General features: G+C 41.0%; 1 protein-coding gene across 2 annotated transcripts in view; it reads left to right on the forward strand.

Moving 5' to 3' along the window:
- The window catches only part of VWC2 (von Willebrand factor C domain containing 2), a 57,124-nt gene that overhangs the window by 4,199 nt on the left and 40,163 nt on the right, over positions 1 to 12,762 (forward strand). For both annotated transcript variants that reach the window (XM_017738782.1, XM_017738781.1), the window contains exon 3: positions 4,241 to 4,370. In XM_017738782.1, coding sequence (XP_017594271.1) covers positions 4,241 to 4,370 — 130 coding nt within the window. The remainder of the gene's footprint in view (positions 1 to 4,240; positions 4,371 to 12,762) is intronic.

Here is a 12,762-nt window from a genome sequence, read left to right on the forward strand (position 1 = left end):
GGAAAGGACAAGGTCTCATAAAGCTGTTTCCATCAGCACCACTCTGGTCCCCTGTGGGTTTTGTGAGGCAGAATAGCAGTGTGATCACAGCATCTATATGAGTGGAACTGGTAGCAAAACCTCTGTTTGGTGAAACGCAATGGGGATAAAGTTCTGCACTGAAGCTGGAGATTTCTAAAGCACATGGTCCAAATCTTTCAAGTAAAATTTGAAAATGAGGGCTGGCATAGAAAGTCTTACCAGAGCCATAAATTATCTTCAGAAGTGCAATGTTTTGGAAAAGATCTATATTTTTGAAAGTTGTTGCTTTGTGTCTTTTAGAATTTTCTTGCTACCATGAGGAAGCAAATAGGGGTTTTTTGTGGGTAAATTACTTGGAAATCTGGAAGTCAACAAGCCCAAAAGAGTTTTGAAAGAACTGAGGTACTTTGAAGACAGAGAGGAGTAAAAGCATGGCTGGTATGTTTATTGTCAGTGTAACCCCATTCATGTTCTCCTGAGTTGTGTAAGTGGCAAGAAAATATTAGTAAAAATTCCAGTGCAAAAGCAAGGAAGTTTGGGATTATGATTGTTTTGGGCATTTGTTTTTTAATTTAGGTGTTTTCAAGGCTCAAGGAACCGATTGTAGGTTGTATATATATTTTTAATTCAGCTTTTTTGTTGGTTTGGTTTAGATGTCTTTTTATTTTCTAATTAAAGTTTGACATGTGGAAGGGAGTAGGGGAAAGCCTCAAATTCCCTTGGACTACGAATGATTTGTCACTTCCTAATTATGAAAATTTGCACTAAGCTGTTGGATAAACCTACTAAGCTAGAGCTTTCTTCACACCCCACTAGTGGAAAACTTAGCGGTTTATACCATAGTGCATTTGCTCTTTTACAATGTCTGCAACTCCATTTGTACCTCTCCTCATAAACTTCCCTTTAGACAATTCTAAAGAAGTAGGTTTTTTTGCCATCTGCACTCTATTTTCTACAGGTTTTATGGCTGCATGGTGAATACACAAGACTTCTGTTGCCTCTTGTTGCCTTCCTGCAGTTTTTTCAGCGGCAGAACTGCTGCTGCTATCGAGTTAACAGCTTCATCTGTAGACCATGGAGACGTGGTATCATTAGTCTTCAGAGAGAGGTTGATAGGTGATATTATTTCCAGTCCGGCCTGGTTATGTCAGAAGTGCTGAGTGTTGAGTGCTGCTGGGCTGGTCGTTTCCCACTGGAACAAGTGGGATGCTCCTTGTGTTGACTGCCACTAGGAACTGTGCAGCAGGGAGGGTGCTTGCATTGCGTGAGTAGAGAGGGGAAATGAAGGACCAAATGGGTCTTTTCATTCTGATTTATTTAGCTGCTGTTACATACACATGCTGTCTTACTGTCTCTCTCTCTCTCTCTAATGATGATTACATCTCCAAGTACTGAGCTGCCATTAAGTTGCGGAAAGTGGGGGTTTTCTACAGTTCCTGCTATATCCTGATCATCTATAAAAAGAATGCACTGTTTAGTCCAAAGATGAACAGATAATGGCTGACACTGATACCATTTTAGCAGCCACTGTGGTTTACTTACATGCCTGAAAAGATCTCTCTAGAAATAAGCTCGTGGGGACCTTCCTTATCACTGCTGCCATTACTCAGATTGGTGGGTTGTGCAGATGACCGTACTTACCAAGGGTGTAATGTAAGTATTCCCCTGAAATCCCATGATCTATGACACTAGAAGTGTCTTCATTATGGCAGTATCACATTAACAGTGCACTCTGTTCATGAAAGATATAGTTTTCAGGTGTATGTGCTGTATAGGACAGAAATGTGTATTAAAACTCATAATTATTAGATAAGAATTAGATCAGCTTTATTTTTCAATCAATAGTATTTTCAGTGCTTCATCAAGTGACTTACTTTTCTGAGAATTTCAGCCTTTCTCAAATTTGGAAATCTAGCAAACCTATTTAATTAGAACATGCTTAAATTTTACAGAGGAGAGATTTTAGGAATAGCATCTGTGTGCTTGTCTTGTTTCCTGATTGCGATCAGATACTTTAGTTTTTACACCACTTCCAGTATTGAATGACACAGCTACTAAGCAGTGTCCTGGGCTAAGGAACCTCTGTTGTCGTAGCTACTGGTCTTATTGAACTTTTGATGGTTGGTGAATTTGCATCTTTTCCAAGTCATGGCAAAAAGTGTTAAAATCGATTGAAAGCTGTAGGTTTGGCTTGTTGATCCTGATCCTTGGAACTGAGTTCTGGTATCTTTGATCAAGTAGGATTACTTAAAAATAATATAAAAAAAAATGAGTCCTCCTTAAAAACTATGTTTTTATAATTTAGTAAGTATTGTTTCTGGATGTAACTCTAGAAGGAAGGAGTCTTATTGTTGACTTAATACTTAGGATCTCAGGTTTGCTGACACTCAAAACTTCACATGTGGTTCAAGTGATTACTTAAAATACCTGAGCCTTTCAACTCTGAGCACTGGATCAGGAACCTCCTCATCTGCTGACACTCCAGCTCTGGAAGTGAATGTGGCAGTTTAAAACCAATTACAGGACAAAGTTGTCCCAAAGTCTGTAACAAAGATCTGCTGCACTGGGCTGTCAGCCTCTGTGTAGGATTTTATAAACATACACTGTGGTGTTATGCTTGGTAGAGTGTAAAGCAAAGAGAAAACACAAAGTGAGTAGGTAGCAAAGGAAATCTGAAATAAATAATAGTAATAAAAGCAGAAAGCAACACAGCAAGAGACCCTATTTAGGCTTTCTAAGCAGAGGGGAGGGCGTGAAAGATGTGCATAAGCAAATAGCAGCTTTGGCAGGTGGGAAGGGAAGTAGCAAGGCATGAATGAGCATTTAGTTGGAGATGATGCTGTGCAAGCATCCACATGTTTGAACTTTGGAAGTGAGAAGGATGTGAGAGGCAAATAAGAAGAGAATGGATTTGAGGAAAAAATGTGATAGGCTGCCTAAAAAATAGGGAGAAGAAGCAGATGATCTGCAAGTCAGGCATCTGGGTGATTCTTCATAGCAAATAATTATTTTCTTTTTTAGATTTTATTTTTTTCTGCTCTTATTGGAGAAATGCAGAGGGGGTTGTCTGCATCAGCTAGAATCTGGAATGAAAAAGGGTGCATAAAAAGAACAACCTCCTCCTTAAGTAAACCAGTAATCTGCACAGATTATAGATTTAGAGGATCACTAATAACGTTCAGCTGCGTTTTCATCCTGTGTTCTGAGCATGGGTACCCATGTGGTTTTTTGGAGTGCAGCAATGAGATTTACAGTATGGCATTTGTTGCTCTTCACATCCTTGCTTCCCTCTATCTTGTGTGGTATGAGGATGTCAGCAGTGCAGTGTGATGCGCCTGGTCAGGAATGCTGAAGAGGACAGCTGGAATTGTATATGTGGGAACTGCAGACATTTCAAAGTCCATTTTTTACTAAAGAGAGTCTTGCTACTGTTTTGTTCAGAATTAATTTCTTTGAAGTAGGTCTTTCAAGTAACTATTTCATGGTATTCCTATTCTGTACGAGTTCTTCAAAGCCAGTAACATTTCACTAGGTATAAAAGATTTCCGGTATTTTCCTTCACCCCTTTCTTTGAATTTCAACTTCCTTTCAGAAAGTTACGAGTATTAGAAGAGTGGTCCAAATACAGTTAACCTATGGGAAACACCTGAATTCAAAAGGATGTGGTTTTTTCCTGAATTCTCTTTGAAAAATATAGTTTTCAATAAAATTTAACTTCCTGCTATCACAATACTTTCAAACCTGAAAAAATTGATAAGGTTTTCCATTAAATGAAGCTTCTAACTTCATTTAGCAAAACTTTTCTTCTTAAAATAGAATATTTTTCTCCAAAGTATATTTTGAACCTCTAATAGAACTAATCCAGATTATGAACTTAATTTTCAGGAAGTTCATTAGAGATTCAATAAGGTAATTGTTGTTTTATTTGTATTAAAAGTCTTCACTGTTCTTGTTTTCAACATCCCTCTGACTTTCCCATTTGCTGTGTAGGTACAGAGAAGAACCTGCTTGTTTTGGGGTTTTTTCCTGCTGTAGTTCTGTAATTTTGCAGGAGCCCAGTCTTGCTCTCTGCATTATTTAGGCCACAAAACCCGTTTGTTTTAGAGTGGGGAGGAAAAAGATGTGAAGGAAAGAACATTGCAGATGAGAAGGTGGGCATTGCACACTCCAGGAGTGCATTAAGTGAAGGAGTTAAAGGGTGACTGGGTTTGTGTTTCAGGTTTCTCCATGTGAAAGGTGTCGCTGTGAAGGCAATGGTGAAGTGCTGTGCACGGTCTCAGCCTGTCCCCAGACCGAGTGTGTGGATCCGGTGTATGAGCCCGACCAGTGCTGTCCCATCTGCAAAAATGGTGAGTGATGGCTGCAAAAGTAGGAGGAGGCCTCTGTCGGAGAGATCCATGTTTGTGGATACAAATATTGCTGCTAGCAAGAATTTTTCTTGCTTCTTCCCAGTCCCGTGAGATACTTTTCTCTCTCACGGAAGATACTTGTAGAGTTCTATAAACTATGAACACCTGCGACCTTGCAAACCTTTGTTTATGGTACAGTAGAAAAATATTTTGACAATGGATGTTTAGGATTTTAGCCAATCACCCCAAGGGGTGGCTGATCCTTTGACCAATTAGACTATGAAGAAAAAAGTCTATAAAAGAGTTTGTAAAATAATTAAATAAATCAATCTTGCTGCACAGTTCTTGCCTGCTGGATCTCTCTTCTCCTCCCTACCACTGCGGGATACTGTGACACATATTGTTCTGTTCTGGTTTTGAAAAATAATTCAGATATTTTTCTTTTTCCTCGAGTGGAGATGGAGAAGAGTTTTGTGTGGATGGTGTAATCCTGTTGTGAGGAAACAGATCTCCCTTGACTGGGATGGACTCAGTTATGATCTATGGGGATTTTTGTTACCCAAGAGACAATTAAGATGTTAATACCAGCTGTTCATGTATCTCTTGGATATAAAATTTGCATGAACTCATTGTGGCTGTGTTTTATGTAGGCACAAAAATGGAACTCAGACTCTTCATGTTATCCACCTTTCAACATGAACAGGGAAAGCTACTTTTGTTCTCCATTCATATTTGTTTCCCTTTCAGATATTCTTCTCCTTTTTTTGGTTTGGTTTTTTTTCTTAAGGCAAATCAAATGTACCTTATTGAGCTCATCTAATTTTCATAACTAAATGAATTAAACTCCGAAGTTTAATTGAATATTTTTCATAACTAAATTAGACAGAAAGTCTCTCTACTCCCAGCAAGGGCTTGCATTAGATCAAAGTCTTAGTCTATTTAGAGGAAAAAAATTACATGACATACTAGCTCTTCACTTATATAGAAGAAATGATAATTTATTAATAGAAATGAAAGCTGAAAAATCTCAAATGAAATTATATTTAAAATTAAAAAGGACATTTAGAAATACTCAGATAATGTGCAGACATCCATTATTTCTCTTGAATAGGTAGGTTTCATTACATTAGCTAAAACAAACTGATTAAAATTGTGGAAAAGTTGGGGGAGGAGTGAATGTACAGCATATGGTTTCCGCAAATTCAATAGTAGATGATAAGGGATTCTTAATTGCATTGGAGGAGTTTCATTTGTATGGATATAAAAGTAATTGCTTCACATCCCTTAATTGGTTGTTACAACCCTGAAGGAATTTGTTCTTGGCTGTACAGCTTAAGGGCACTCTTGTTTCTGGAGATGAGGACAGGCATTTTTTGAGGCATTTAGGGACAGTTCCTGAGAAAGTCTGAATTTGGAAGCTGGTGATATCATAGCTAGCTAGTCAGAAGGATCCTTTAGCACTTGTTTGATGGCAAGAATGTTGCTGGCGTTGTATGTGACATGCTACAGTTCCCCAGGTCGAAGTGACTTTAGCTGGCAAAAAGTCTGTTTCCAGTATCAGGGATGGAGTTATAAGCAGAATACGTCAAGACGCTGTAGTCTTTCCTACTGAATTTGTCCAGTTATCTTAACAGTGTTTGGAGCTGGATGGACTTTCCATCAGCACACATTCTCCCACAAGCAGCAACATAAAGCACAGTAGTGGCAGTCTCCCAGTGATGGCTCTCTTTTGGCTTAAGGTGGTGTAGCAGTGCAGGGCTTGGCTTGGCTGTGTTACAATCCTGTTTAAACCCAGAAGAGTAAAGAAAATTATGTCTCGGGAAGAACTTAGAAGGTTCAAAATATACCCCAAAACGAGATTAAAACCAAATGAAGTTAGATGTTGGTGCCAAAAAATTGATGTGTTGTATTTAATAATAAAAGAGGCAAAGAGAAAGAAAGAGAAAAGAAAGAAAAAGAAGTGTGGGTGGGGGAACAGGGAGAGGTGACAGGGGTTAAGGTGGAAGCATATCACCCATCTGAGGGTCCCAACGATGTCTCATTGCTCCCCTCAATCTGGTCTGATGGTGGTGAGGGTCCCCCGTCGCCACCGTGGCCACCACATGCTACACCATGCCGCGAACACCGAAGAGTGCAGAATCCCGTGGATTAATGTACACTTTGGGCCAGGTGGGAATGCCCACATCTCCCTTGCAGGGGCTGGCTTGACACTGTCCCCTGCAGCACTGAGGGTCTGTTGCATCATCTCTGGGGCTCTGGTGCAGGGTCTGGGGACCCCTTTGAGTGGGGCCACTGTGATGGGCCATGTCACCCCCTTCTGCTGTGGATAAGCTTCCTCCCCCCTGGTGAGGACCCCTCAGCTGGGCTCCTCTGCACAGTAGAGGATGGGCAGTCACTGTGCCTCTGACAAGAGGCTTTTCCCAGATACCCAAAGTCTCTCCTCCCTCCACCCCCCCAACAGGTGGAGGGTCTGATCAAGCCTGGCAGCTGATAGCCCTGGGGCTGTGGTCTCCACCTTTGGAGGTGTTAAGCCTGTGCTCCATGAATGTCCCCAGCCCTGAGTTGCTACTTTATCTTCATCAGCAAGCGGTGTAAGGCCTCAGTCAGGGCCCCATCCAGGGTTCGGCAGTCTTCACTACAGCTTTTGTAATACAGCTTTAAAAATCCTTCATGAAAATATTTAAGTCATAAACTGTAATATTTCAGTCTCTGACAGGCTGTTCACATAGATTCCTTGACACTTTTTCCAGAAATGAGGAAAAGTTACCAAAAATTGTACATGAAACATACCTTTTGTTGTGAGGAAGCTGCCTTTTCTCAGAGCTGTTAAACCTGCTTGACTTCTGCCAGCAAGAAAAGGATGGTCTTGTCCTCAGCCTCTGAATCCCTAATATTACTTGCATATTTCTCCCGTATAACCATGAGCTGGCATCTCTGACCCAGTTTCAGACCAAGGTGACCACAGCTGCCTGTTTCTAGTGAGCTGTACTGTCACTTCTCTGCATGTCAGAGAACCAACAGTGGCTTTCCTTGTTAGCTTTTAGATGAAGAAGAAAACCATTAGCAATAACAAGAAGACCAAGATAGCTCAGAAGCAGCTCACAAAAAAACTTCTGAGGAAACGTCTCCATCTGGGGAGTGCATTTAAAAAAATAAAGGACTTAGAGCTTATTTTAAAGTGTGGTACACGTGCAGTTCTCTAGGAACTTCAGTGAATTGCGGAATGTTTTTAATTAGATTGGAGCAAAAACCTACTGAGCAGGAAAACCTAGCCTGCCTCATCCTCTCATTTTCAAGCCTGCTGGAACAAATGTGCTGTGAATGTGAGTTGAAGAAACAATCATCATGTTGTGCTTCAGGGTTGATTGTTACAGCGATGACATCAGTGACATCATGTTAGTGACACAAAAGAGCTCTGGGAGATGTACAGGGAGCTCAGCCATATAACCTGAACGGTGGGAAAGTTGGAACCACAGAAAGGATCCGAGTGAGGTAACTGCTGTCATGATCTGCAGTAGAGCAAGAAGGGCTGGGAGGTGACGTTTGGGTTCACTACATTTACTAGCATTTTTGTGTTAAAAATGCACACAATCAAACTGATTTCTCTCCCTTTCCTGACACTTCTTAACATACAACACCTTCCCAACTTGCCTGGTCTGCAGATTGCTAGCAGTGACCCGACAGTGAGAACTGAGCAACTACCTCTCACTGGTAAGAATATGCACAAATGCCCAGTTAAGAAGCCTGTGATTGTTAGAAATTAATGAATTCACTGTCTTGACAGGTGTGAGACACTGCACCTTATCTCTTGTGGGAAGGAGGGTATGTAGCTGACCTCTCTGACCTATTTTCACAAAATTGCTGGCAACCCTTACGAGGAGGGGTGGATGTGTAACTGCACGTAGGGCTTACACAACTGTGCACGTGTAGGTGCAGACTTGCTTTGAATGTAAGAAGTGGTAAATGGAAGACTTGTGGAATTAAAGAATAGTTGTATGTGTAGTATTTAATAATCTATATCGCATCCTGACTTTCAAAAAGAAGCCTGGATACTTCCATAGCTGAAGATATTATTTCCTCCTTTGTGGGCAGGGACAGCAAGGTGCTTTAAAAGAACATTTACTCTGAAAAGTAGCATATAGAAGGGACAAAAGATAACACCTCACTGAGAAGATCTTGGGGTTATGGGAATTTTTCTGCTTTTTATGTCTCAAGTCACTGTAACTGTGGGAGCTGTTTTGTGTTTATAAATGCCCTGAAAGGAAACAGGGTGAGGACAGAGTGGGATGGAGAAGAGGCTTCCTTCCCATGTGGATTGACACATTGAGTTCCATGCTTTTGCTAAACATCAGCACCAGCCACAAGAAAAAACATCCAGAAAGTTTAATCTGATTTCAGAAAGTTGCTTTAGCTAACAGGTGCCTAGTTCAGACCTCCATCCTGCTTTACAGTATTAGCATTGTGGTTACTTTTGCAGAAGCCATCCCTGTTCACAGTGATCTCAATAACCTCAGATTCAGGTACAGTCACTTCTACAGTTTGTGCAGAGTTAAGGGTAGAGATAATGGGCATACGATTGCCCTTACATTGAGAAAAGGTGGGGTACTTGTCACTGATGCATTTGGTGCTGTGGAAAGGGGTGGGGGGTAAGACTGGTAGTGAATTATCTTGCTCTAGATTGAATTGCCTTGGTTGTGTGTTCTGCTGCTATTCCCAGCATTAGAGCCCTAATAGGCATACACAGCTGAAGTCTGTCTGTTTTGCCTGAAGCCTGCAGCCATGGAGCAGCCGATGGAGTCAAGGGTGGCCCCACTCCTGCCAGTGCCTTTGCAGGAAGATGAGATTAAACCTGTAACCCACGTGGAGCCTGAGGGGGAGTTGCGGTTGCTAGACCAAAAAACGTTTTGATCTAAGGTCCCCAAGAGATTTTTATTTCATTATATGGCTGAAAGATTGCCCCAGATAAAATGAAGCGGATCCTGTTGTCTTCCTATCATTTATCTATCTGTGTGTCAGTGTAGTTTCTCTGTCTACAGCAGGAAGAACTGAGCTTCTCCTTTCGGCAAAGGCTCATAGCTGTACAGTCAAAAATAAAAACATTGATGCCTGGAGGATCAAGTCTGTTCTCAGGGCTGTAACATTTGCAGAAGATGTCTATTCTTACTGGCTGTGCACTAGGGAGACTTTACTCTGATTGCAGTCATTTCAGGTACATTGGGTGGAATGAGTCAGGACCTTACTTGGTATTTGTATTCATAGTTATGGTTGAAATACATGCATCATTTGGTTGAAATGATTGCTGCTAGTGAAGTGCAGGCCTAATGTGCTGTGGCTGGGGAGGGTGAGTGGTGATGGTTTTGTATCTCTGTGCTGTGAGGTTGACTCGCTGAAACTTGCTTTAGGACCTTTGTGTACAGTTGCAGGATTTAGGCCCAAGGTGACCGGAGACTGCTGCTGAATGGCAAGTGGGACCTCCATCTGTGAGAAGGGGCTCTCAAGGGAGCAAAACCCTGGTCATGGCTGGCAGAGCTGCTGTCCCCTTTTGCTACCGTTCATACAACAGGAATTTGTCTCACTTCAGGACTCAAATCTGTTAAAAAATGGTGCTGGTTGATGCAGTACTGTTGCCCCTGTCATCCCTCTAAAAATCCAGGTGGAGAGAGGGCTTGGAGAGTGGTTGGGCTGAGAGGCCCGTCTGGCCATAAGAAAGAGGAAGATGTTTATTCTGGGCTGATAAAGGGAAGCTGCACCTTGGCAGCTCTCACGTGAGCTGGCTGTTTGCTCTTCCCTGAAGCCCAAGCTTAGCTCAAGTACCATGGAGAATCTGAACTGTAAAATTTCATGTCCTTCTGCAGTGTGTTTAAATAAAATATGATATGGCCCTGACCATAAATGCCTTAATCTCAGCAATGAAGGAAGTATCATCATGCTGCTGTCCAGGTAGAGGTCAAGACAGGACTATCACAAACATCAGGAGTGTCACACTGTAAAATTTAAGTAAGCAGTGCCTTTGATTGTCCTCTCTTCCTCTTTCTATTGTCACTTTAAATACTTTTTCAGTCATGCTTTGGCACCTGATTTATATATAGCAAATGAGATCCAGAAGTTTTAAAGCCAGAGTGGTTGCTTCACTCTGCATTTTAAGGAGGGGATCAAATCAGATGGTCAAGGTGGTCTCTTCTAGATGTAAAATGTAGGTACCATAAAATGATTGTAAATTCTAGTTGATAAGATTGAAACAGTATTCCATTTATTTAAAAAATGAAATGTACATTAAAAAGTAATAACCGAATGAACAAGAAATCTTTTCAAACTATTCCCAGTTCCACCCACATAGTATGCACCAATGTGATTTGCTCCCTTCTAATGTGTTTACTTCAGGCATTTGAATGCTTGTGTATGCAGGGTAACATTTGCTCCATGTTTCTGTGCACATAAGTCGCTTAGCAAAAACTTCTGCATAGACTCTCCACTTTAGTAGACTGTATTTCACAAAATGATTTTTAATGTGGGACTCTTAACGAAGAAATATTAATGTTCTAGGGGGGATGAATGTTTCAGGGAGAAAAACACCATTAAAATTGCACGAACAGCTGTATGTGATTAAAATTGCCTAGAGATTATGCAGGTAGATTGAGAAACTGTAGCAGATATTTTGGCAGCCATGTATTGAAAACAACAGACGTGCTTCTTTTTGTCTGCATTGGGCATTGAAAGTGGCTTCCAAATCTGGTAGGTGAAGTTGGTAAACTAGTTGCAGTAGTTTTTATTTTTTGTTTCTGCTGTTGATGAAGTTGAGAATAAATTTGGTCTATATTGTCTTAATTCAAGGAATTCCTTTAAACTCCTTTAATCTCTCTGCTCACTTTCTCTCTCTACTGTGGGAAAGTTGGTGGCTCCATAAGCCATGTGTGCTTCCTGGGCAGAAATCACAGAATTTTATTCTTGTGCCATTTTTTCCACTTAGATCCAAAGCTGCTTAAATGCACATGGATCAGCACTGCAGAGTGGGCTGAGCAAAACCTTCTGCCACAACCATACAGGCCTTGTTGTTTCCAGCTCACATCCATGTGCGTGCACGCATGCACGCGGATATGTGATCCACTGTTGGCATTGTTCCTGTTCAGCTGGCTAAGCAGTGGTAGGTGCTGTTATCTCCTCTAAGGGTGTTTCTTTAGCATACAAGTTACGTTGGCTTCCAGGGTATACAATTATTTTCCTAACTATAGAAACCCATCAGAGGATGAAAAGGATCTGTCTGAAGACATGGCAAAAGTACCCAGTTATACTAAGCCTAGGTCAGTTACAAGGATAAATCAGTTTATATAGTGTATCTGTTGCAAATAAATATTGTGTGCATTTTTTTTGCACCCAGAGGCCAAAATGCTCTCAGTTGGGAGTTCTGCTGTCAAGAGGCAGCTGTAACTGCCCCCGAGTATATAATGTCCCATCATTTTGTTCAGACACATGAGGATAATCCGAAATTTTACTAGCCTTGGTATTTAAAGTGGTACTTTATACTTAAGTAGAAGGATGTAGAAAAGCCTATTAAGCTATAAAAGCAGTGTATCCTATAAGGTTTTCAGAACTCACTTTGCAATATTTTTTCATTGTAGGCTGCTACAGTGAGTCTAAAAAGCATTCAGCAGTCAGTTTTTTGCCTCTTACCGGATACTGCAGGCTTAAGTCATATATCAAAGCTAAATTCTGCTGTATCAGTCTACTTTCATGGCAGCTACTTGCAGGGATTGTCATTTTACTGTAGGTTGAAGCAAAAGTCAATTATGATGTGCCCCAAACTGTTGTTTAGTGGTGATACTCCCAGGTGAGTGTGGGAAACAAGCCACCAGTTCCTCATGGTGGTCAGAACTTCCATGTGTCACAGCTACCTGGCTTCTTAAAGGGTGTTTTGTGTCAGCCTCAGGAGCAGAAAAATGAAAAGGCTTACTTGTGCTGATAGAAAAAGAACAAACACTGAAATCCTGGGATGGGAAGAGAAAATAATTTTCTAGCAACTTTCATGTGTCTGATGTACCTTATAGTGTTTGTGATGGCAGTTTCATGTATCTGTCATCCTGTGTAGTTCTGGATGCTGGTTAGGGTTCAGACAGGAAAGTGCCTTCATGACAATAGCCATAAGAAATTAGAGTAAGGAGTGGGCTATTGCTTGATTTGTCTTTACTGACACTTTCCCTGTTACACAGAGCTGCATTTGGGCATTTGCTTGGTTTCTACAGAACAGCTAGCTCATGCTCCCCAAAATGAAGTCACCAATTGCTTTGGGGTTTTGTTTGCCTGTTTATTTTGTATTTTTAAGTTCTTCATATAAGAATTTTCTGAGTTTATATTGCAGTTTTATTTACACACACACAGATAGGTAAGATGTGAAAAG

Source organism: Corvus brachyrhynchos, unplaced genomic scaffold (genome assembly GCF_000691975.1).
Source record: "Corvus brachyrhynchos isolate BGI_N302 unplaced genomic scaffold, ASM69197v1 scaffold23, whole genome shotgun sequence".
Taxonomy (NCBI): domain Eukaryota; kingdom Metazoa; phylum Chordata; class Aves; order Passeriformes; family Corvidae; genus Corvus; species Corvus brachyrhynchos.